The sequence below is a fragment of the Pieris brassicae genome, chromosome 8 (genome assembly GCF_905147105.1).
Source record: "Pieris brassicae chromosome 8, ilPieBrab1.1, whole genome shotgun sequence".
Lineage (NCBI taxonomy): Eukaryota > Metazoa > Arthropoda > Insecta > Lepidoptera > Pieridae > Pieris > Pieris brassicae.
The window spans coordinates 9894852-9920719 of NC_059672.1; the positions used below are offsets into that span (position 1 = coordinate 9894852).

The window sequence follows — 25868 nt, forward strand, 5'->3', positions numbered from 1 at the left end:
TTTTGATGATAGACTTAAACAAACTGAAAAGTTGCACTACGAGCACACTTTTATTGTACTAGCTACTGTCGACGGCGTGTCAGGCACAGGAGGCTGATCATCTACCTGCCCATTAGATTAAGAAACGATCATGAAACGGATACAGAAATCCGAGGCCCAAACCTAAAAAGGTTGTAGCGCCACTGATCTATGCTATTTTTTTAGCTATTGTTAGCATGCTAACGCTTGGCACACTTATACTATGAAGGTTGACAAATTCAATCGCTAGGTTTTTTCTTGGGGAATAGCATTGCGCATACACTACCGCGGCGCAACTGCTTAGACGGGTTATGTGGGACTCGCGATTGTGCATACAGTGCAGTAAGAAATGGCATCTCCGACAAAGCCATCGACCTTGCTACCACCAGTACTGATAACTACACCGCCCTCCCTTCTTGCACGGTATACCATATTGCTTATCACTCCGTAGCCACTCTTGGTGTCCTGATTCGAACCTGGTTTATGTGAAGACTTCACACCCTTGTGACCATAACTTTTTCCTGTATCTCTGTCATGTGACATTATGTTCTGCTGACTCCTTTTTGATTTTGTATATCTGTGCGTTTTCAGGTATTCGCAAAGCGAGAGGTAGTGTGCCTGAAGGCGACTGCGGCATTTAGCAGGACTGTTTTGTAGCATCTGACGATCTTTAGTGCTAATCCTCGTTGCAATTTAATTTATTTATAGAGTAGACCTTTTCTGGGTACTAGGGCCCCGGCAGCTGCCGCATACGCTACAATAAGTTCTACTAAGGTGTTTATCGTGTATGTTACTTCTGGGTGTAGGCCCCATCCTACTTTGGCGGTTTATTTATTTCCTTTTTTACATTTAGATATCTTTCTATTTACGCTTCCCATTTTCCTTCAAACATAGTAGACTGAATTTTCATCCTGTTTTAGTTTTTATTCTGTCTTTTTCTTTCTCACGACAATTTTCCCGTCCTTCGCTTTTCTTGTTCTCTAATATTAAATAATTACTTAACCACACACACATTTTCCTGTATTCGACTGAAGTGTGTGTAGTGTGCGTTTATTTTTCCAGAGTTTCTTCTCTACGCTCCGTTGGTTGATTAGTTGTGCTTATTTTCTTTTGTTGTGGGCAATGTCCCTTCGACCTCAGGGATGAGAGACGCACGCTGTACCCACTAGGCTATTGCTATAATAATGTTGTAGGGGAAAATTGGTTTGCTTGTAAAGAATAAACTCAAAAACTATTACCGATTTCCCAAAATATTGTAAAAAAATGTAAAATCTGAACGTTCTTAAATATTTAATTAAGAGCTGATAGCGCGGCTCCCACAACCACTGGACTATGACTGTGTATAAATTCACAATTTTGCAAAACGGTGTTCAATGTTGAATCAAGTGTAATTGTTAACAAAACAACGGAAAAAACCTTACGTGTGAATTTATTATCCTAAGAGCCCATGACGGCCAGACCTTCGTTATTTTATTAAAGCTGAAAGTTTTTCTGTGCATATCCCCTATACAGGTAAAAACGACCAGAGACTATAGAGTTTGGGTTGTGGTTACTTGGGTAGGTAACAGGTAGTAAAAGCGTAAAATAGTACCTTAAATTCGTTAAAGTATAAAGGCTCATTTTTTACATTTTATTAGGGATAACTTTAGAAATTTCATCATCATTTCATTATGACGGCCCTGCCAGACACCTCAAAATATATATAAAATATTAACTTGTAATTATATAATTATACTAAACTTATAATAAATTACAATTAGTATAATTCGTTGGTGTATAAAAGCTAAATTTTATAAATGTTGCTTGGGAACCCTTTATACTTTAACAAATTTAAGTTCCTATTATATATACCCTGACTACCTCTTTAAAATTAACCACAACCCATACGCTATAGTCTCTGGACGTTCTGAACTGTATAGGGGACATGCACAGAAAAACTTTCAGCTATTATAAAATAACAAATATTTGGCCGTCGTGGGCTCTTGCTCTATATAGTCTGTGGACAAAGAGCTGCTTATTATGTTTCTCACTAGGGTTATTTAAAGAACGCATTTATAGTTTGAGTAAGAACAAATTATATGAAAATTGTAGCATAAAATGGTTATAAAATCGATATCGTTTTATCAAAATAACGCGATTCATACGAACAGGTTTGATTGGTGTGATCTTTTAAAGCAATATTTTTTTAATGAATAAAATATTTTATAAATATAAAACAGAGAGCAAACCAACAGGTAGATCAGCTGATGAGTGTTTAGTTTTTTTTTACAGTTTTTGTGTTTTCATATAAAAGAAAAAAAATGAAATTATATACATTTAATAATTTCATTGTCTTCATTTCATTTCATACGCTGAGTAGTTGGTCTAGTGGCTTTAGCAGAAGTTGTGTGTTTTAATCACGGCACCAAAGGTTTTATTTTCTATATGCACCATTAATACGTGCTCCTCGTGAAGGCATCGATAATCCAAAAATTTACAACATCATCAGCAACACAGATCAACTACAAAAAACAAACTAGGATACTAATGCACTCCAAGGTCCAGGCACATATATTTTTAGTGCAACTTTATTAGTAATATTCATAATTTCTATATATTACAATGATAGTTTACGTATTGTTACAGTACCTTCACCATATTTTCATATTCTTAGTTTTTCGTGTGTACTAGTTTTATTATGCACACGTCAATCATTTCGCGTATTGTTTTTTACAATAACGAGGTAGTTTTATAGATGACATCGTTTCTTAACTATTTTTATGTCGCGACCCACAAAATGCTAAAAAGATTAAAAGAGTAAAACAGTCTTGCCACCCCGTCACTGTAAGATTATATATTATATGTACATAGCGCGCTATTTTTAGCGAATCTTTTGTACCTATCTGTAGTTTGTATTTATTATTTTTCAACTGCGACAACCTTTTAGAAAAAACTCGACCCCTGCTTGAGAAAGGGTAATGTAAGAAACTTATACTTAATCTAAGTTCATGGCCAACCACGATCGTCCTTCATGACCTTTTTATATGACTCCTATATAGTAGCCTACCAGGCTCGCGATCAGGCAGATCTATGGCCAAAAAGGCAGCAGGGGAGTGTCAGAACTTCCCTAACTTCCTAAAAAGGGAGGTTTTGTTCACGCCGGGCCTGGATGACAACTACTCCAGAAATAACCTGAATCCTGAAACCTGAATAACATGATATTTATGCGTGAATTGGAGCCGCGTTACCTCTTTCTGACATATTAGAAAAAAATTGGCAGAATTTTTCCTGCGATTTGTGCTCAATTAACATGTTGTATAGCCCATCCCGGGATACCTATGCAAGTCTTGAGGCCCAGAGAAGCATTACCGATGAATAAAAAACGTACACTACATATTAATCCTGCATCAAACTAGTTCTTCAATCTGAACTAAAGACAACGATACAAAAACGTCTCTTAATTATTAGTGAGTTTTTTGAACAAAACAAATCATGAGTTCGCAAATTTGAAGGTTGCTTAGATATATATAAGACGAGTTCTATTTTAGTTGATGTTATACTTGAAGTGTCCATTTGTCTAGCGAGTCTTGTCTGAATTTGAGATTTCAATAATCGGTGAGTATTTTTGATAAATATAATTTTATCGAATATATACCAGATATATACCAGAGATATCCAGAGAAACTACTCCTTCATCTATTCACGTCAGTCATACTCTGTAACTCTAGCGATAGCGATCCAGAATTCTAAACTAAAAGTAACTTTTAAATCTCATCCCTGAGGTTGTAGGAAACCCAGCAAAGCACCAATTGACTTCTCTATGTACATTTACCACTTCACTCATCCGGTAATTACATCATTAGCCCGGCCAAGGGACATCGCGGACCAATCTGTTCACCTACTAGCAGTTTTTTTATATTGTGGCTTTTGAGTTACTTCATATGATTACTGCCCAATAACTGGCAACGTACTTGATAAATTTATGTAGTTTCGGGTGTCCGAGCTGCGTTAAGCGCTTAACTTTGAATTTCCCCATAATAAAGTATGTCTTTGGTACATTTTTTAATATGGAGTTTTATTGGAGTGAATATTAATTAAAAAACTTTCTGCTCCAAAGAGCATACATTTCTCGTATTACAATACACTCCTTACAATATAACAAGTATTTCAATCTAAAGATTTACCACAAATCACACAAAAAAGAAATAAACACGAAATCAAAAGTAAATTGCAATCTTCAGATATCAACAATGAAGTTTCTCGTGTTGGTTGCGATCTTTGCCGTTGCTTTGGCCGAAGAAGATTTGGAACAGGCGATCGCTGATCCTCAGAAATTGCAAAGCTTCGTCGATTGCTTCCTTGACCGGGCACCATGCTCGCCGGGACCAGCTAATTTCAAAGGTAAGAGAAATAACAACATATATTCTCTTCTCATCCAAAATTCCAATGTGTAAACATTTCCTGATACCAAAGTACAATTAATAAATCAACGCTGATTAATAACACGCATTAGGATGCATTTATGATTTTAGCATTTTGACATCATCATTTTGCTGTATTACGACCTAACATTTAAAGTAATGTTGAAATCCACCTTTCTTTGACTGGTATATTTTCCCGGAACTTTAATATTAATTGGTAAACTACCCATATATTGCTTATTAATCACTTATAATAACTATTAAGGGAAATAATTAAAGCTAAACGGAACTGATAAGTATTTACTAACCAATAAATCTTTTAAATTTGAGACTGGTTTAACTTTCCCAATGTAACTGAAACTGGTTTTTTTTTCAGAAATGACACCCAAAGCTGTTGCAAGCAATTGCGCAAACTGCACACCGGCTCAGAAGCATTTAGCTAATTTATTCTTCACGAAGTTACAACAAAACTTACCCCAGGAATACGACAACTTCGTACAAAAATACGATCCTAAAGGTGAATACATGGATGCTTTCCTCAAAAGCGTACAAGGGGCCTAAAGATAACATTTTTAACATTTCTCTTTACAATATACATGCAATAATAAACGTTTTCAGTCAATACAACTTATTTCTTTCATTTACCCGTATATTTACCACTAGTAAAAAATAAATAACACAATTACAAAAGCTGAATCGACTTGGAGAAGAATGTGATTGTTGGGATGTAATACTGTACAAGGAAAAACTCCGGGAAGATGTTATCTTGTGCAAATATTTAAGTGATTAAATTCAGACAATGTGTATATGTATATGCTGTAATTATTAAAAAAAAATTAAATTATAGCATATGCAATATAATTATAAATTACTCAGTCTCAGATCTTGCATCAAATAAAAGATATTTCTGTAAATGTATTTATATGGAAGTAAAAGTTTGCGCCTTACACTTTTTATAACCTTTTAACCCAGTGTTAACCTAGCAAAGAACCACGATTCTCAACCCTGAGGTCGTAAATCGAATCCCGGTTATACATTAAGCAACAATAAAAAATTGCAATGAATTTCAGAGGCTGAGGCTTCAGAATCTCGGTAGTCTTTCATATCTTATAACATTTAAAAGTTTCAGATGCATTTACGCTGATTATCCAAAAACTACTATATTATATCCAGATGAAGGTGTGGAAAATGTATGTTCACATAATATGCGTTTGATATTATAATCACTTTTGCATTTATTATTATACCGTGAGAGAATCATAGAATGGAATATATATTTCAGCAGATTGGGATGCGGTCTTTATTGCGTCCTATCCTTGGGATCGTATCCTATTTGCTCTTCGTCGGATGCTTCAGATTTCGTTGCTGACTCTGTCACTGAAGACGTTCTGTAGGGCATGGAACTCATTAACCATTTCCTGTGATGCCGATCGGTGGCAAGTCACAGTCCTAGTTTAAACGTTTAAACCAGCAATCTTAAAAAAGCATATTGAGGTCCTTCAAACAGGAGATTGCGAGGGGAAAATCAGCCCCAGATTTGGTCACAGATTGGCCTGCCTCCCTTCGGGGTCAAAGGGATGATAAGGGGGTTAGGAGGGATGCTGGTGGCTATCGGCGGATATCCACACTATATAGCGAAAGACTTCGATCGGGTGTGGCATAACGCTATTCTCTAGAAGCTTTTACGGGCTCTGGCCGATCGAAACAGCAAGATCGTCATCGACGGAGCATGTTCCGACTTTAGACCCGTGAAGTTTGTGTTTCACCGCTTTTCTAAGACACTACTCTTAAAGCCACAACCAGCATTCCCTGTATTAAAATATAACATAGTTAATTACAAACCTAAACCTCGTTTTAACTCAGTATACGTGTAGATAGGTAAAAACTACAAAAAAAATCGGCACCTGGTTATTCATTTTACAATAAATAAGATTGCTATCACTAGTATTTACTTTAAAAATTTATTGAATAGTATTATTCTCTTCTGCTGTTTTGTTTCTTTTAATAAACAGGTATTTCTTAAATTAATAATATTTTTTTCTTTTTTATAGAACAGGACGGGCAAACGGGCAGGAGTATGATTTGAGTACTAGGTTTTTAATAAATAAATGAGTTAATTGTCACGAGATTTATTTCAAAGGTAGTTCTATTAGTGAAATGAGATGCGAGTTAAAATCGCATACATCTTTAGAATGCCAAGGCTAGACTATTATCACTATGTAAAAATTAACAACTTTACAAAACGGTTTTTAATGTTGAATCAAGTATATTCAAAAAACAGACGTGTGAAGTCTAGGGATATTTTTAGAACGCCGTTTTTGTTTGAATAAGAATAATGTAAACGAAAACTTTAGAATAATTATCAAATCAATAGCGTCTTATTAAACTTACGGAATTCATAAGAACAAGGTTTTTCGAAGTAATGTAGTGGTGTGAATTGAAGCAATATTTTTTTTAATAAATAAAAATATCTCTTAATCACAAAAGAGTCAAACGTGCAGGTAGATAATCGGATGTGTGCTTAGTTTTATTAATACAATTCTTGTGTTTTTATATAATAGGAATAAATTACATTATTTACATTTAACAATCTCATTGTTTCAACAAACTGAGTAGTTGGTCTAGTGGTTTAAGCTTGCTATTCTCAATCAGAGTTTGTGTGTTGATTGTTGTAAATCAAGGCTGTGCAACAATGGATGATACTTTCTACATGCACAAAATGAAGGGATTCCATAACAATCGGACAAACAGTCCAACCAATCGTCTGAATAGAAAAGATGCGAAGAATTACATGTTATCCTAGGCGTAGATAACATGTAATTCTTCAATAATTTGTAGATCTACAAGATAAGTAATATTAATAATTTCTATAAATAACATAGATAATTTACGTATTGTTCCAGTTGCTGCGCGCCTTATTCAGCGCCTGTGTACGTACTTATTCTATTATGAACAAGCCAATCTTTCAGCGTTCTGTTTCTCCCAAGCTTATATAGTTTTAATAATTTAAGGAATAATAATAATACGAGCAATCTAAGTTTAAAACTCAAACTAACTTTATTCATATAGGTAACCAAGTACACTTATAAACGTCAACAGAAAAGATGTTAAATTGATTCTAAATTTACTATAACGATTTACTACCAGTTCGCTCTCCGCCGCTCTATATATTCTAAAGTTTAAGTTTAAGATTAGGATTAGAATAATCGTCAAATTTATAAAAGCTTTATTGATTAGTTTACGATTAACGAGTTTTAAATTTATTCAGTGATAATTCTCTAATTTTGATAGGGAGTTTGTTGTAAAAACGAATACAATTTCCATATAAGGAGTGGTTTACCTTCTGGAGCCTGATTGGTCGTAGATAGACCTATATTTCGAGTATTATACTGGTTAAAGTTCTTGTCAACCACGGTTATAAAGGACCTAAGTGCCTTTTTGTTTTAATAAAACCCCTACATAATTTTCTCTTTTTACAGTGGTTGCATGGAAGAGATCGCTCGAAAGCGATAAGGCCGCCAGTTGCCCTTTTTCACTTTCACATTTAATTGTGTTCACTTTTTATATTACGTGCAGCGAAATGTTAATAAATAAATAATATCCTATCAAAGACGCGATCAGGCAGACCTTACCCCGAGAAGCTGTCTAAGCAAAGGGGTGTCAAAATCTCCCCTTTTTTTAAAAAGGGACCGTATTTGCTTAAAACGCTTGGCGTCTTTTGATGGGCCCGGGCGACAACTACTCTGGAAATATCCTCATGATATTTATGGGCGAGTTGAAGCCGTGTTACCTCTTGTGCTATTTATCTTTGACAATTTTTCGGCAGAAATTTTCCAGCTGTGCTCAATCAACATGTCGTAAAGCCCATTCCGGGATACCCTCATGCCAGTCTCGAGCTTCAGATCGCATCCAGAATATTTATATTATAAGCGTTACTGATGAATAAAAAACCTACACTACATAATAATCCTTCATCAAAACGTTATTGAATAGTATACAAAAAAGTCTCTTAATTGTTAGTGTTTTTTTTAACAAATCAAAACATGAGTTCGCAAATTTGAAGGTTGCTTAGATATATATAAGACGAGGTCTATTTTACTTGATGTTATAATTGAAGTGTCCATTTGTCTAGCGAGTCTTGTCTGGATTTGAGATTTCAATAATCGGTGAGTATTTTTGATAAATATTATTTTATCGAATATGATATCCAGATAAACTACTCCTTCGTCTATCTATCACGTCAGTGACACGCTGTAACTATAGCGATATTGGTTCTGATTCCTGAAATAAATGCTTGAACTTTCAAATCTCATCCAGGAGGTCGTAGGTTCGAAGCCCAGCTAAAGGACACCGTTATGTATATTTACCACTCGCTCGTACGGTAAATACCGTAATGTAAGGAAACCGCCGGTTACCTTTGTCCCAACATGACATCGTGGGCCAGGCTGCTCACCTACGCTCACTAAAGAAGTCGGGATCGCTATCACTGTTGGGACTACTAGCAGTTCTTTATATATGTTAGTAACTCCATATGATCACTAACCAATACCTGGCAACGCACTTACAAACCTTATGGTGTAGCAGGTGTCCATGGGCGTCGGTAAGCTTTTAACTTTAATTTATACCATGAAAAAAAGTTGTCAATATTAATTAAAAAACCTTATATCCAGAAACCATATATTTTCCGTATCACTCCTCACAATATAACAAGTATTTAAATCTTAAGATTTACCACAAATCACACGAAATTAAAAGTTAATTGCAATCTTCAGATATCAACAATGAAGTTTCTCGTGTTGGTTGCCATCATTGCCGTCGCTCTGGCCGAAGAAGATTTGGAACAGGCGATCGCTGATCCTCAGAAATTGCAAAGTTTCGTCGATTGCTTCCTTGACCGGGCACCATGCTCGCCGGGACCAGCTAATTTTAAAGGTAAGAAAGAAATAGTAAGAGAAATAACAACGTATATTCTCTTCTCATCCAACATTCAACAAAGTGTAAACATTTCCATACCAAAGTACAATTAATAAATCAACGCTGAATAATAACACGCATTAAGATGCATTTATAATTTTAGCATTTTGACATCATCATGCCATGGAAATTCATTGCTGTATTATGCTCTAACATTGACTAATGACTTACAATAACTATTTAGTGAAATAATTCATGCTTAACGGAACTGATAAGTATTTGAATACCAATAAATCTTTTAAATTTGTGTCTGGTTGAATTTTCCCAATGTGTTTCCTGACTTACTGAAACTTCTTTTTTTTCAGAAATGACACCTAAAGCTGTTGCAAGCAATTGCGCAAACTGTACACCAGCTCAGAAGCATTTAGCTAACTTATTCTTCACAAAGTTACAACAAAACCTGCCCCAGGAATACGACAACTTCGTACAAAAATACGATCCCAAAGGCGAATACATGGACTCTTTCCTCAAAAGCGTACAAGGGGCCTAATAATATTTTTTTGTAAAAGATATATTTTGAGTATATATGTAATAATAAACGTTTTCATTCAATACATCTTATCATTCACCTGTAGACTTGTAAACCAGTAAATAAAATAAAAAAATACAAGTACAAAAGCGGAATTGCTCTTGGAGAAATATGTAAGCAAGCAGCTAGATGTTATCTTGCACAAATATTTAAATTGAATTGAATATTCATTTCAAATTGGTTTAATTAACTAAAAATGCTTTATAACATACAACATTCTTTGTTTGTTTTCTGGTGCGCATATAAATAGTTTTGTTGGTATTCCGACATGGGAACAGGCGGCATATAACTGGCTATGTGTAAACATGGATTTTCAAGATTAATTCCCTAAACAATAAGCGACTGTAATTATTCTATATATATTTCAGAAATAACTCTGATTGAAGAATTTGTTTTAAACGATATTTAGTTTTCTTACTTCCTCTTTGACTATATTTGCAGCACGCATGTTAAGTCAAACGCCATAAGGTTAAATCAAAAAGTTTGAATGAAATGAAGTAAGAAATTGCTATCGTAAAAGTATGTTTAAATTGTCTGCGCAATTTTCGATTTTTTTTCTTTCATAAGAACCTTCTCCTGACCGTAACAAACACAACAAAAAATAATTAGCGAAATTGGTCCAGGCGTTCACGCGTGATGCCGTGACCAAGAGAAATAGGGATTCATTTTTATATATATAGCATATTATTTTCTAAGTGTTATATTATATTAACAGGTTAGAGAAAAATTTTCCTTGCTTTTTTTAAGAAAATTTACAACATTTTTTAATATAGTTAATTTACATTTAAAAACAGTATGTAGATACCATTTTGTTCGATAACTTTTTGCTATCTTGTAGGTCATGATCCCACTGCTATAGAAATTTTGGGGCTTCTGATCAAAATACCGCGACAATTGGCTTTGGCAGTCCTCTCGTGATGTTAACCTGATACTGTCTAAATAATTCTGAAGAGACCGAAACAGGTGGAAATCAGGACCTTACGGCGGATGTAATAACACCTCCCAGCCAAGCTCTCATCATTTTTGCTAAGTGGCTAAAGATGTGTGAGATCGAGCGTTTTCATGATGAAAAACCACACCCCTTCTGTTGATTAATTCCGGCCGCTTTCTCTCAACTTCTTACTGTAATCTCATCAGTTGTTCGCAGTAGAGTTCAGCATCGATGGTCCTGCCTGGTGGTACAGCTCATAATGAATAATGGCCTTCCAATCCTTCCTTCCTTTTCCTTTTCCTTCCAGGTTCGAGTTAACCCGGTTTCGCCACAGTCTGTGAAGCCTGACCGGCCTTTGACCACTGACCTATTTCGTTCTTGTCATACCTGATCCACTTTTCATGATCAGTTATCAACTTCATCAAATATGGTTCGGTTTGTTTCAGTGAGCTCAAATATCGAGCTTTTTTCGGTACCCAGTTTTTTTTCAAATGCGTTTTGCGTTGCGTCAAATTCGTTTTTCAGCTACGTCGTAACTACTGATATGCCAATCTTACTCCACTTTTTCAAAAATGGCATCCATTTTATCCGTAATAAATCCATAGTGACGTGCATCTTTGACATCAAAATTTCCGGATTGTAGACGCTTAAACCAAATGTGTGCTACTGTCACAGACACTGCTCTAGGTCCATAAACATCGCAAATTTCTTCATTAGATTCACTCGTCTTGACAGTACGAAAAATAAATAAAAATCACATTTTCCTAAATTGAATTTGGAATTATCTTTATTAAAATTTAAACTTTTAATGTTACCAAAACCAGCCAGAAACAAGTAGTATAGCCAAAGAGATTTTATTACAAGTCCATGCATACTATAATGCGAAAAGACTTTTTCCCCAACCAAAAAAATATGGGTATAAAATGTCTAAATTTAAACAAATCTCAGAATTTCCATAGAAAATTTTGTAAGATGTATTGGTATAGGTTGCAGTAAGGAAAAGTTTGCGCCTTACACTTCGTAAGGCTTGTTAACAAAAGTCCTGCAGTTAACCTAGCCATTAACCGCGATTGTCAAACCTGAGGTCGTAGATCGAACCCCGGTTTTGCACTAAGCTTATTCTGTGCTTTGCATTCACGTACAAACAGTTAAGAATGACAAAGACTAGCTGTATTGCCGCCAGGATAATTTTTAAATTTTAAACACTTGCTTAAAAAGAAAAATTTCACAACAGAACTAGATCATTCACTAACAATTATAAACAACATCTTCTCAACCTGCCCTATGCTGAACTAGAAATATTCTTATTGGATACCAATAGATTAATGTAAAAATTATTGTCAAGTATCATGTCAAAAGCCACCTGAAACATTCACATCGTAACTCAGAGCTACCCAGTCTTTTTTTAAATATTGCATCAGATCCAAAAAACTTAGACCCCTCATGGGATTTGCTCCCCAGAACTTATCAGCTGCAGTCTGACATGCTAATCACTATATAATGTTTTTTTGTAATTCTTACCTAGTATACATTCTTGCATCTTCATATACTCGAATGTAGGTAAAGAAAATGTACCTGGAATATATTTTTTGTATGATGGACATCAATCTTGCCGGAACTCATGATAGCTTAAATTATTTAGAATTAGTAACTGTTGATAATGATTAATGTTGGTAATATTGGTATAAGAAATGATTACCTTACACAATAACTAACTTATTTATACGCTATCGCAATATAATCTAAGAAATAAATCTACATCAATAAAAATAAATCTAAACGTCTACTCGGTGTAGAACTGTAGAGTTTATATAGAGATTGGATCATTATTTCGCTTCAAAACGAATATATTTACGATATGTAATGAGTCTTGGCCATTGTATTCGTTTCTTGAAGAATTTTTTATATTTAAAGTCTTCTTGTGATAAGCTCTGAGTGCCTGATGTATGTCGTTGAATTTTGGATTTGCAATATTTCGCTTTTCATATAATATTGAATGTTTGCCCTATGTTAAAAGGCCAACGTTCAGAGTCGCAAGTTTAAGCCGCTAGGACAATACTGCTGAACTATTCTGTTAGTTGTTTAAGTAGTCATGGTTTACATACGCTTGTATGTCTGGCCTATTATATACAGATATAGGTATTATATAATATATAGACAGCTACAGGCCTACACTCAATAACACGTTTCCTATACAACATTATTTTAATTTTTACATGAAAAATTGTAAAAATATTGATTTCAATTTTTATCATGTCATGCATACTTGGAGGATATATACATGGAGATGTTTCTACGTGGCTAATAGAGATGTTGATATACTCAATAGTTGAATTACTTTTATTATTACGTTCAGTTCCAATATTAGTTTTATAATAGTATTCAGACCAGCTCAAAGTAAAACTTAGCCGTTGTCTAACTTTATTAGCAATCTTTAGATATGTAAGACTAAATACACGTCTATGAAGAAAAAACAAGGACAGCTGCGAAAGTGCAAATAAACAAATATGAATGCGAAACTGATTTATTTCTTGACATTAACAATGTTTAAAAGCCTTTAACAGCTTCCATAAATTTGGTCCTGTATATTTCATCAGGGTCAAATTTCTTTAGGAAGCTGTCGTAGTCAGCTGGAGCGTTCGAGAGCAAACCGTTAATGTATGTAGTGGCCAAATGCTTCTGAGCGTCGTTACAACGCGTGCACGAGTGTTCCATGCTATCAGGAAGTATTTCTGAAAACCACAAATAAAATATTAGAATTTTTTCGTGAAAAGCAACAAGAGAAAGGCAGATTTTATGGAAATTGTTTTACGCCGTCTGATCTTAATTGACTTTAATTAGCATTAGACAGTGAATTATTGACTTCACGATTAGTTTTATTTACAATCTTTTTCATTAATTCGTCAACTTTTTCATTAATTCGTCAACTTTTTCATTGATTGCCCGGTAATTGAAAAGCCATTTAGCCGGTAAGGACACCATTTTGGGAAATAATGTGTAATGTGAAACACTTTTTTGTACTTACTTTTGTAACTCATTGTAACTTCATCACAATCGCCTCTATCCAGGAAGCAGTCAGTCATGGCTTTGAGCTTCGCTGAATCGCTGACCACTGCCTTCATATCCAGATTATCATCAGCTGTCGTATAGTAATCAATCGGGACGGTTAATGCAGCGCCGACAACCGCTAACAGCACAATGATTTTCATCTTGAATTAGTTAACCTATTTAAACAAAATGTAGGTATATAGATGAATTATAAGGAAGCAATAAAGAGAGAAATCGGTCGTACATTTGATGCGATGCTACGAATTTAACAAAAAATAATTACCAGGCTTCATTTACCACACAAAAATCAAAACAAAAACAGGTTATGATAAAAAGTAGAAATATGATCTATTGAGATTTCACTCGAACATTGACCGACTGCTGACACGTCTCACGTGGTTGTTCCAAATATTAATAGCTGAAGGTGTGCGATACACCATCAGCACACGAGAATCATTTTATATACGAGAATGTAAATAGTTTTGAAAATATTTAATAACAACAAATAAGATTTGAATATTGCTCTGTCTTCTTTATTTCTCGCATTCTCACAAAACGAAGCCTCCTGGTGCTATCGAGGTTAGAGAAAATCCCACCAGCTTGATTCTCTGATCCTACCCGTAGGGTCTTCTGTCTGTTACCTAAGGCCTCTTGGTGCATCAGATCATTAGACATCCCGTACTTATTTATATATTCGCTATTCATGTGTTTGAGTACATCTGTAGAGCTTAGAGATCCGTAGAGTTCTCATATATTTAGTTATCTAGTGCAGCTTGCTCATACATACACTATATATACTACACAGATAATCCTGACATTTATAACATATAAATTCAAGTACACATTTCACAATCTACTGGCTGGCAAGCTGTTCAGGCAGTCTTACAACCAAGATAAATATTGGCTTCAATAAACTTTTTAACAATAATAAAAAATATCATCTGTATAGTGTATACATCTTCCGTGAATCGTGAAATTTAATGATAATTCTTTGTAACTGATTCCCCTGATTGATTTCTGTCGTTATTGTTAATTTTTACGCGTGTTTCACATGTTTCTATTACTTTCAAATACGAGTAGTGATTTCAATATAAAATCCAGGCGTAAGATGTTTAATCTTACGCCTGGATTAATATTAATATTTAAACGAAAAGGTTATCAATAAATTTTAAAAAGAAATACAAAAATAAACACTTTATCCAGATTTTTTTTAGAAAATAAATAAATAATTAAGATTAAAAAATGGGCCCAAATCAGATTGAAGTTACTGCCACAGGCATTTTCTGGGGGCCATTCATTAATATATAATAAAATAAAAGTGTTCAAATGTTGTTAATCCAAACCTTGAACGACTTAGATATAGAAGTCTTCTTACATAATAATATGGGATACGTACCACAGTAAGATTTTTAACACAATAACAATTATTGATAGAGAATAGGCTTATATAGGAAATGTTATTGATTATATTCTTGTCAAATAAAAAATATAATTGTCAACTTCACGTTTTAATTAACGTGCCAAAGTTATTAATATAAAATTATTTTAAATGGTTTGTTACATAAAGAGTTACCAACGTTTTTTACGTAATAAAAGCGATTGTATTTCAGTCTTTATTTTTTATTTCCAACACAGTTATATACAGTATTTATAATATTCGTAACACATAGCAATAAAAAAAAACGGATAAATGGATCATAAAGAAAACATTTAAAAAATGTTTGCCATGTCTCAAACTTAACTAAAACAATATTAACCAGTCATATTATTATCATAACAATTATACCATAACAGTATAAACCACAATATAAAACAGTCAAACCTTCAATTATTTACATATGACTGATGCGCATGGCAATTTGTAAATTCGTATTATTACTTTTAAAAATATTAAAATAACAACATTCTTTTGGTACCTTTCCGTGGACCTTTTCCTAGGTTTCAAACTTCATGAACAAAATTAAAATATAATAATATAAAATTTGAAGTACATCGCCTATTTCATCTGTTATATATATAATCAAAATATTGTTTTCTACTATTACATAATATTTAAACTAAATTCCAAATTCCAATACACAAACAAGTTGTTATCGGTACCTCTTTCCGTGGTCCAAATAAATTTCATGTCGAACAGTTGATAATTGGAACGCAACCTTAGAATATTAATTTATTTTAACTGGCATTAGTTCAATCTGTCAGTTATTGAAATATACGTTAATCTATTTATAGCGATTGTTCTTAGCGTCCATTTACATTAACAAGGTGCGTTATGAGCTAACCTATGATTGCCACGTGTTATACCGCTAGTTTTGATTGTTTTACCCTTTCGTGGACAAACTTTTCCGTCGGCATTCACTGATGATCTGTGCCTACCTTAAATTGAAATATAAACTTTATTAATTTGAGAAATAAAGCTTATTAAATTGCGACCAATTAAACCAGTCGTAAAGAATCAAATAAATTAGTCCGAACTTAACTATAACACATATTAAATGATGACCCAACAACGCAGTAACGAAACAAATATATTCTTTTTAACTGTAAACTGTATAAGCCAAGAATTAAATGATGTCAACCGTATTATATATGACTACAGTGATAAAGGTGATGGCAACGCTGTTCCTGACGGAGTAGGTGGTTGGTTACATCACATAGCCTATGTGACAATTCGGTCATAATGGGTCAAGACGTCTTTGATTATGATTCTCTTAAGTTAGGTTTCAAAGAAAATTGTAAAAGTTTAGAGATTTACCGAAAAGAAAATCCAACTGTGCGAGATATTCAAGAAATAGTTGCCAAAAATATAATGCTTCTACAGGGACATTCACCAACTTTCGTGGAATCGAAGCGAACCCAATATTTTTAATGTAAGGAGGCTTAGTTGTCTTTGTTTTGCACTTTTCATTTGTAGGACAGTCCACATTTTGAAATTGGATAGATAAAAGTTCCATTCGATGATACGCGATCACGTAGTCACGTGAGTTAAGCTGACGCAAAAAATATATCTCCGAGAATTTTTCAATTCCTACTCTGATACTGAAGATGATCAACCTATATTCTAGCGTACTACAAGCATACGACAACAAACGTGTTACAAACGTCCCAACGTTGTTTTTATGATCTCATTTTTTCTCAATATTATTATTGACAGTAATATTTAATTAAGAGTCGCACGAAAACAAATCTCTTCTGTGGACATAAAATATTTTTTTTTAAACTAGACGGTTTATTTTTTTATGTTATTTTTAATGTAAAGTAGTAAAATACAACCAGATTGTTATGATACTAAGAAATACTACATCATTTTTTAGTTTAGTTTTATAATAATAATAATTTTTCCAAGAATGTGGTACAAAAATGGTGGTACAATCGTAGATTCACATATTCTGCCACACACAATGGCGCGCAAATTTGTCAAGGAGTTTTACATTTTACATTATTAGTCATATGAATTGGTCAATTTTAATATTATTTGTATCGTACATACCATATCATACTTTATTACGGAATATATAGTATCTTTCGATTATGCGAAAAGTTGGAAGTATGTATATTTTATTATTATCTTAAATTATATAGAAATACGATTGAACATTATATTATGCTACTACTACAGCTACTGGTTCAAATTAAAAACTTATTTTTCAATTAAAAAGTCTTCTTATCGAGAAATTTATATAACACTAGTTGCCCCCGCGAACTTCGTTTCTCCTTAATGTGCTTTTAGTTAGCCTTAATACCGTGACACGAAAGAATAATTTCACTGTATTATCGTCACTATAATTTGAATTTGATTTACACTTCGGTCTAAGTAACACGTGGTTGGCTATGCTAACACCAAAAATTATAAAAGTAGAAATAATTGAATTTCACGGTATTTCGTTTACTACAAAATACATTTAATTTATACTTTAGCCTCAATAGCACGTGGTAATCATGATATTGAATTGTAGCTTATATGACATGTTTGTCGGTTAACCATAGCAGTGCCATCTATTGATTACTTAGAGTTAACAGATAATTGTGACTGTCAATTAATTATAGACAAATAATTTGCAATAAAATAAAATTGCGACTATAATTAAAGATCTAAGCTATCCTTAAGTTAGACCAGACTGCTCACGGTGTGCCAATTTAATTTAAAATCGGTTAAGTAGTTTAGGAGTCCATCGCGGACAAACATCGTGACAGGAGATTTATATATATTAAGATAAATACGCTACGACCTAAGTAGCTGATGAGAAACCACGTTAAACGGCTTATATAAACCGTTTCCTTAATTTTAAAAAAAACCACATGAAATACATGAATAATAATTTATTGTCATTTTTAAAAATTATATCCAGTCCTGTATATCTGTAGATATACATATATTTTTATTTATGTAACTGAGGGACGGACTAATACACAAACGAATGTTCCAATTTGCACCCCGGGTAGGATATCTGAGTCTCGGTAAGAAAGCGCAAGGCCGGCTTCGCCTTATATGTAATGGTAGTGAACAGTTGTGATTTTGAGAGCAGAATTATAAATTTCAACATAACATATCATAACTGCTATATCTAAAGTATATGTTTCTAGCTATCTCTAATCGATTTAACAAACTCCTCTGGTAATCGATGATCACCAAGACTCTGCTTATTCCAAAATAACTTTCTTATTTTTCTTAAGTTTCGAAAATATTGTTAGTCGAATTTTTGAGTTTTCTTACGTTACCAAACTAGATATTAAAAAAAATTACAACTTGTAAACAAGTATAGGTTTGATGCAGTCGTTTTTTAACCGAATATTTTTAATGGCGAGAATCATACAAGGTTGGACATTAGCATACTGATACGGTTTCTAAGTGACTCACAAGACCCATAGTTCCCATACCTATACAATGAGTCTACATATTTGTAAGGTAAAATAAACTTAATTCGATCAGATTCAAGTATTAATAATGGATGAATTATTATTTTAGATTACATAAATATTAATAAGTGGTTTTAGAACTGGTATAACCTCGTATGGTTGACTGAGAAATATGAAGAATTGATGCATATTTTCCATGATTTTTGATGCTTTATAAAAATCACAAGATTCCCGCATACTTGCAATTTTTTCTAAACTTCACATATAGAAGAGGGTTTTTTGAACTAAGAAAACATATAATTGTCTTAGACATATTGAAAGCGCAGTAGACTGCATAAATGTTAAATTAATAAATAGTCCGGGAGTACAGAATGACAATATCGCCTCATATGAATAAAAAAATACAATTTAATTACTGAAGCAGACGTTAGCCGAAAATAACAGACTAAACGTTCCTGGTCGTTGAGTTTACACGGTATATTGAAAAAATTGTAAGCAAAGTTGATTCTGTACTAATTGATAAAATAAAGAAGTAAAAGCTATATTATTTTAAATTGAACATTGTAAAAAATCCTTAAACAATTGGTCAAAAAATCAAAATGGTCAACTTTTTCCAAGAGGTGGATATAATCCATGGCTAGATTCTATCTTACTTGCTGAAGTCATACAGCAGCCATGTCGTCAATAAACATTGAACTGCTCATATTTCAGTCAAATATTGACCAATCTTCAAGATTCATATATTTTTAGATTCGCAAATGAGTACAAACACAACTAAAAAACTACAACAAACAACTGCTGACACGGCTGACGTGGTTGTTCCAATTTTAACAGCTGAAGGTGCGCGATACACCTACAGCTTTCAAAAATAATTTACGTATTATGTATATGTGATTAGGTGTAAGTAAGTATAACAATAATTGAGATTTGAATACTGCTCGATCTTATTCATTTTTCGCTTCCTCTCAACGTGGCGCAGACTATTTCAAGCCCTTAATTATCGTGGTGATCCTGCCCGATAGCTTTGAAATAATCCCACCATCATGAACCTTTGATCCTACCCGAAGGGCTGCATCTGTTTCCTTAGGTATCTCGGTGCTTATTTGTATATTTATATATTCACTATTCATGTGTTATAGTGTATCTGTAGGGCTTAAGGATCAATTGCGTTGTTAGGTTCTTAGATCTCACCCTTTCATATATTTAGTTATCTAGTGCAGTTTGCTAATACATACACGACATATACACTGTTTATTGAATACATCTTTAGCCATTAAACTTTATTGTTATATTAAATAGCAATAAAGTTCAAATTGACTCTACACTTTAGTTAGAAAACGTTTGTATTGGAAAAGGGCTGATTTTAGGGGTTTTCCCGGTGATTATTCGAATTTTTCTCTTAAAAACCATCCTTGGACTTCAACGAACGTTTAAAAACGAAAGTAAATTGGTAGGCGTTGTTGAGTTATGCGCTTACCAACACATTTTGCGATTCATTTTTATATTATACGTATCAACAATTATTTAATTTAATGGATTGGGCAGAGGTCATCCACAGTAATATTCCATCGCGCTCGGCGTTGAGCTTCGTGTTTTATCTCCCTGCAAGTCTTTATGTTTACACTTTATCGTCGCCTCACTTGCTGTACACCGCTTGGTTTTTTTTGGGACGGATTTCCTCTTCAACATGCGACGCGGTTTGTTGCTCGTTAGAGATTTTCTTGGAACAAGTGATTTCCGGAATTCGGTGAAAACAGCGTATATATGCAATATATCCATAACCCATATTTTTAAGTTTTAAATAATCGCATAAACATTAAATTGTAAATTACACTATTGCACTATTACACTAATTACACAATATTGGTGTAATAATTACTTTGCACAATAATCTACTCATTTATACTCCAATCGTAATATCACCTAAGAAATAAATCTACATCAATAAAAGATATCAGACATCAAATTGAATAATTATTTTGCTTAAAAAACTAATAGATTTCTACGATATATAAAGTCTTGGCCATTGTATTTGTTTCTTGAAGCATTTTATTTTTTTAAAGCCTTTTTGTGATAAGCCTTGTGTGTCTAACATATGGCGTTAGATTTTGTGTTTGCGACATTTCAACCCAGTGTTAAAAGGCCAACGTTGAGAGTCGCACGCCGCTAGGACAATACTGCTGCACTATTCTATTAAAGCAAATAGTCGATCATTTATTAAGGAATCGTTCCAGTTGTTTAAGTAGTCATGGTTTATCGTATATAATAGGCGAGAGATAAATACATGCGTTTAATATATAGTTACAGGCTTACACGCAATAACACCAGAGCGTCAGACCAGCTTAAAGTAAAGCTTAGCCGTAGTCTAAGTTTATCAGAATTCTTTAGTTATGTGAGACTAAATATTTATCTATAAAGAAAAAAAACAAGAACAGGTGCGATAGTGCAAATAAATAAAATTGAATGAAACAGCATATATAACGGAATAGCAATGTTTAAAAGCCTTTAATCGCTTCCATAAATTTGGTTCTGTATTTTTCATAAGGGTCAAATTTCTTTAGGAAGCTGTCGTGGTCATGTGGAGCGTTCGAGAGCAAACCTTTAATGAATGTATTGACCAAATGCTTCTGAACGTCGTTGCAACGCATGCACATGGTTTCTATACTATCAGGAACTATTTCTGAAAAACACAAATAAAATACTTTAATTTTTTTTGTGAAAAGCAAACAAGAAAATAGAAAATTTTGAAAAAAATTGTATCGAAATTGTGTTACACCGTTTGATGTCAATTGACTTTAATTAGTATTAGACAGTGAATTATTGAATTCACGATTAATTTAATATGAAAATAGACTTTAGATTGCCCGGTAATTGAAAAGCCATTGAGTTGGTCAGGACGCCATTTTGAGACATAATTTTTAACATGAAACACTTTTTTTACTTACTTTTGAAACTCATTGCAACATCATCACATGAGCCTCTATCCAAGAAGCAGTCAGCCATGGCTTTGAGCTTCACTAAATCGCTGACCACTGCCTTCATATCCAGGTCATCATCAGCTGTTGTATAGTAATCATTCGAGACGGCTAATGCAGCGCCGACAACCGCTAACAGTACAATGATTTTCATCTTGAATTAGTTAATCTATTTAAACAAAATGTAGGTATATACGAATTAAAAGGAAGCAATAATAAGAGAAAACGGTCGTACATTTGATTCCTAGGTCTTACAAATTTAACAAAAAATAATTATAAGGCTTTATTTACATCACGAAAATTAAAACAAATACAGGTACAGGGAAAAACTAGAAAAATAATGTATTCAGATTTTGCTCGAACATTGACCGACTGCTCACATGGCACACGTGGTTGTTCCAAATAACAGCTGAAGGTGCCCGATACACCATAGCACATGAGAGTAATTTTATATACGAGTTTGTGAATAGTTGAGAAAATATTTTATAACAACAAATATGATTTGAATATTACTCTGCTTGGTTGACTTATTCTATTCGCCTCCTCGCAAAACGACGCAGTAAATATTAACCCTGTTGATATTGTAAACTTTACGGATATTTCGCATGCTTCTATTAGTTTCAAACTGGTGGTTTCAATATACAATCCAGGCGCAAGATGTTTTGTATTACATTTAATCTATTAATGAAATTAAATATTGTAACGAAAAGGTTATCAATAAATTTTAAAAAGAAATATAAAATCCACACTTTATGCAACATTTTTTTTGAAAAAAATAATAATAATTTAAGTTTAAAAAATGCGCCCGAATCAGATTGAAGTTGCTGACACATGCATTTTCTGTGGGCTATTCATTAACTTATAATAAAATAAAAGTATTCAAATGTTGTTAATTGTTGAATTATTTAGATATAGACATCTTTCAACAATTTAATATGGGCTATGTACCACAGTAAGATTTTTAACACAATAACAGTTATTTATAGAGAATAGGCTTTTATAGGAAATATTATTGATAATATTCTTGGCTAATAATATAATAAATATAACAACTTCACGTTGAAATTAACACGACAATTTAGAATAACCAAGTAGTTATCTACCATAATTTTAACATAGCTGCGTATTTTATACATACAGTAAATTACTAAATACAATCCGTTCATTACTTGATTTAATATAATATCTATAATACACGAATATTTAAATCGCCTGGTTCTTTTTCATTGAAAATGTCAGCCTAATAAAGACGAAGGCCGTATAAATTTAGACAATACAAAGTTTTCTTTTTATATTATAAAAGTTATTGATTTTAGTTTTTTTGCCAACACACAAAAAACGGATTTTAAAAACGGATAAACGGAAAACTAAAACAAATTTTAAAGGTTTGGTTCGTGTGCTAATGTACATTTAATGCTGGTACTATCTATCAGGCGCCAACTTAAATCCTTAATTAGCGCCTGTGTACTTGAAACCCAGGGCCCATGAGTCTCTACTCCAAAGGGTCAAAATGACAGTTGTGTCTTAACAATACTGCCACCAGCGCTGGCGGGGTCTGTAATTGAGGTGTGATACAGATTTACAAAGAGCATCATCCAGCTGGGACTGATTGCTATTGCAGATTGAAAATTTAAAGTGATTAAATTGGTTATTTCAATAACAGCTCTTCAAATCTTTTAAAATTGTAGAAATCATGTTGATTTGAAATATAAACTGATTATTATTTTTGAAATTTCTAATTAAAATATAACTGATAATCTCAGGTTAATAAAGTTTATATCTCAATTTAATAAAGTTACTGTCACAATTGAATAAATTATATATCACAGTATAATAAAGTTTATATATCAATTTAATAAAGTTTATATCTCAGGTTAATAAAGTTTATATCTCAGGTTAATAAAGTTTATATCACAGGTTAATAAAGTTTATATCTCAGGTTAATAAAGTTTATATCATAATTTTATAAAGTTTATATTTCAATTTAAAGTAGGCATAGTCATCAGTAACCTACAACCGAAAAGTTTGTCCACGGAATGGTAAACCAATCAAAATTAAGCGTTTTAACACGTGACATTTATAGCTCATAACGAACCTTGTTTTCGTAAATTGACGCCGAAATATATTTACGTATATTTCAATAAAACACTTACCGTATTATCGACGTCTCAGGAAAGTGGCAACCATCTTTGACATTAAAGAAAAACAGTTACTAATAAGCGAGATTTCTATTTTTATTGACGGAGCTCTTGCATACACCGCATGGACTAAGCGAGGACTGTTCAGCATTGAAATAAATAAATAAATTTATTTGGACCACGGAAGGAGTGGCGGTACCGATAACAACTTGTTTATATATCATAATTCGAAGGATTTTAGTTAAAATATTATGTAACAGTGGAAAACAATATTTTGATTATATGAATGACAAATACAATAGGCGATGTATTTCAATTTTTAAATTATTATAATTTAATTTTGTTCATGAAGTTCGAAACCTATGCTGGAAACGGTCCATGGAAAGGTAACAAAATGATGTTCTTATTTTGATATTTAGTAAAGTAAAATACGAATTTAAGTATTGCCTTGCATGTCAGTCATATGTACTAATAGTAAATAATTGAAGGCTGAAATAATATGGCTGGTTTTCATTGTTTTAGTTAGTTTTGAGACAGCGCACACATTTTTTAAATGTTCGGTTTATGAACCAGAATTCCTATTAAATACGCCAAAACTTCGACTTTTTGGTCGAGTATTTTGTTTTCACAGTAGGGTACGAAGTAAATAAAATGTTCTGATTTAAGTAAATTTGTTTTCGTGAAATTTATTAACATCTTCAATACACCCAATAAAAAACCACAAATAGCATGTCTAACGCAAGGACTCATCAGTGCTAATCTAGTGAAAATTGTGAAAAACATACAGTTTGTAGATTTTTCAAATTTTAACAATAAATAGTAAAAAACGGCAATTTTCTTATGAAAAAGCAAAATAAATTATAACTCTGCAGCTTAAGGACCTCCCGTAGAACAATTTTTTGCAGCTTGCGACTTTTTGTCCACTCTATATACGTATAATAGGCAGATACACACAGAATACGTTCCAAATACGATAGTAGTATAATAGAATCAACTCATTGATGAATTACTGTAATATTCATTTCCTATATCATTTTTATAATAGTATTCAGACCAGCTGAAAGTAAGACTTAACCGTATATATTAAGTGAAATCGCTTACGTCAGACTAAGAGTAGTGAGAGATTAAGCGAAAGTGCAAATAAACAAATTTGAATGCGAAACTGATTTATGTCTTGACATTAGCAATGTTTAAAAGCCTTTAATAGCTTCCATAAATTTGGTCATGTATTTTCCGTCAGGGTCATATTTCTTTTGGAAGCTGTTGTGGTCAGCTGGATTGTTCGACAGCAAACCGTTAATGTATGTATTGGCCAAATGCTTCTGAGCGTCGTTACAACGCTTGCACGCGTCTTCAATGCCCACAGGAATTATTTCTGGAAACCACAAATAATTAAACTTTCACAGCTGTCAATTGATAACCAATTGGTTGATTTAGATTTTTGTTAATATGGTTACAAACGACGATGTATGGAACGGTATTGTTACTATATAAAACACATGTTTTAGATTGAAATTTAGACTTTCTTACTCCGTAAAGCAAGCAATAAAATAGCAGATTTTGGAAGACTTGTATCGGAATCGTGTTACGCCGTTTGATGTCAATTAACAATTAATTAGTATTGGACTAGGCAGTTAATTATTGAATTCATTATTAGTTTTATTTACAAACTTTTTCCTTTACTTAATATGAAAAATATGTTAGATTCACGAGATACTTTGAGGAAGATACTTGTCCGATAACTGAAAAACCATTCGGTCGGCAATGTCGCCATTTTGGGAAATAATGTGTAATGTGAACATTTTTTTACTTACTTTTGTAACTCATTGTAACTTCATCACAATCGCCTCTATCCAGGTAGCAGTCAGTCATGGCTTTGAGCTTCGCTGAATCGTCTACCACCGCCTTCATATCTAGGTTATCATCAGCTGTCGTATAGTAATCAATTGGGACGGCTAATGCAGCGCCGACAACCGCTAACAGCACAATGATTTTCAT

At 33.1% G+C, this 25868-nt stretch overlaps 5 protein-coding genes across 7 annotated transcripts; 2 read left to right on the plus strand and 3 right to left on the minus strand.

Moving 5' to 3' along the window:
- The first annotated feature begins 3535 nt into the window (after positions 1-3535).
- LOC123713740 (allergen Tha p 1-like) lies at positions 3536-5042 on the plus strand. Its single transcript, XM_045667566.1, has 3 exons — positions 3536-3612; positions 4239-4398; positions 4795-5042. The coding sequence occupies exons 2-3, from the start codon at positions 4248-4250 to the stop codon at positions 4977-4979; spliced, it is 336 nt and encodes a 111-aa protein (XP_045523522.1). The 5' UTR covers positions 3536-3612; positions 4239-4247; the 3' UTR covers positions 4980-5042.
- A 3504-nt stretch (positions 5043-8546) lies between these two features.
- LOC123713739 (allergen Tha p 1-like) lies at positions 8547-9944 on the plus strand. The gene is made up of 3 exons (XM_045667565.1): positions 8547-9018; positions 9191-9350; positions 9698-9944. The coding sequence occupies exons 1-3, from the start codon at positions 8950-8952 to the stop codon at positions 9880-9882; spliced, it is 414 nt and encodes a 137-aa protein (XP_045523521.1). The 5' UTR covers positions 8547-8949; the 3' UTR covers positions 9883-9944.
- A 3418-nt stretch (positions 9945-13362) lies between these two features.
- LOC123713371 (ejaculatory bulb-specific protein 3-like) lies at positions 13363-15510 on the minus strand. 3 transcript variants are annotated; one of them, XM_045666995.1, is made up of 3 exons: positions 15478-15510; positions 13878-14076; positions 13363-13584 (listed from the first exon to the last, which is right to left on the minus strand). In XM_045666995.1, exons 2-3 carry the CDS (start codon positions 14059-14061, stop codon positions 13400-13402), a joined length of 369 nt encoding a protein of 122 aa, XP_045522951.1. In that variant the 5' UTR covers positions 14062-14076; positions 15478-15510; the 3' UTR covers positions 13363-13399. The 3 variants fall into 3 exon arrangements, with proteins under 3 accessions (XP_045522951.1, XP_045522950.1, XP_045522952.1); XM_045666994.1 differs by lacking the exon at positions 15478-15510 and adding an exon at positions 14184-14284; XM_045666996.1 differs by lacking the exon at positions 15478-15510 and adding an exon at positions 14145-14274.
- Positions 15511-21252: 5742 nt separating this feature from the next.
- Positions 21253-23979, minus strand: LOC123713312 (ejaculatory bulb-specific protein 3-like). Its single transcript, XM_045666915.1, has 3 exons — positions 23886-23979; positions 21703-21901; positions 21253-21437 (listed from the first exon to the last, which is right to left on the minus strand). The coding sequence occupies exons 2-3, from the start codon at positions 21884-21886 to the stop codon at positions 21253-21255; spliced, it is 369 nt and encodes a 122-aa protein (XP_045522871.1). The 5' UTR covers positions 21887-21901; positions 23886-23979.
- Positions 23980-25060: 1081 nt separating this feature from the next.
- On the minus strand, positions 25061-25868 carry LOC123713361 (ejaculatory bulb-specific protein 3-like). The gene is made up of 2 exons (XM_045666975.1): positions 25685-25868; positions 25061-25245 (listed from the first exon to the last, which is right to left on the minus strand). The coding sequence occupies exons 1-2, from the start codon at positions 25866-25868 to the stop codon at positions 25061-25063; spliced, it is 369 nt and encodes a 122-aa protein (XP_045522931.1).

What these genes read in the sequence shown, in the direction of transcription:
- LOC123713361 (XM_045666975.1), bottom strand. Translation starts at nt 25,868, where the DNA reads ATGAAAATCATTGTGCTGTTAGCGGTTGTCGGCGCTGCATTAGCCGTC. An exon ending in AGTTACAATGAGTTACAAAA is followed by an intron (nt 25,246 to 25,684) that starts GTAAGTAAAAAA and finishes TGTGGTTTCCAG; the next exon opens with AAATAATTCCTGTGGGCATT.
- LOC123713371 (XM_045666995.1), bottom strand. Translation starts at nt 14,061, where the DNA reads ATGAAAATCATTGTGCTGTTAGCGGTTGTCGGCGCTGCATTAACCGTC. An exon ending in AGTTACAATGAGTTACAAAA is followed by an intron (nt 13,585 to 13,877) that starts GTAAGTACAAAA and finishes TGTGGTTTTCAG; the next exon opens with AAATACTTCCTGATAGCATG.
- LOC123713739 (XM_045667565.1), top strand. Translation starts at nt 8,950, where the DNA reads ATGATCACTAACCAATACCTGGCAACGCACTTACAAACCTTATGGTGT. An exon ending in GCAGGTGTCCATGGGCGTCG is followed by an intron (nt 9,019 to 9,190) that starts GTAAGCTTTTAA and finishes TGCAATCTTCAG; the next exon opens with ATATCAACAATGAAGTTTCT. An exon ending in GGGACCAGCTAATTTTAAAG is followed by an intron (nt 9,351 to 9,697) that starts GTAAGAAAGAAA and finishes CTTTTTTTTCAG; the next exon opens with AAATGACACCTAAAGCTGTT.
- LOC123713312 (XM_045666915.1), bottom strand. Translation starts at nt 21,886, where the DNA reads ATGAAAATCATTGTACTGTTAGCGGTTGTCGGCGCTGCATTAGCCGTC. An exon ending in TGTTGCAATGAGTTTCAAAA is followed by an intron (nt 21,438 to 21,702) that starts GTAAGTAAAAAA and finishes TGTGTTTTTCAG; the next exon opens with AAATAGTTCCTGATAGTATA.
- LOC123713740 (XM_045667566.1), top strand. Translation starts at nt 4,248, where the DNA reads ATGAAGTTTCTCGTGTTGGTTGCGATCTTTGCCGTTGCTTTGGCCGAA. An exon ending in GGGACCAGCTAATTTCAAAG is followed by an intron (nt 4,399 to 4,794) that starts GTAAGAGAAATA and finishes TTTTTTTTTCAG; the next exon opens with AAATGACACCCAAAGCTGTT.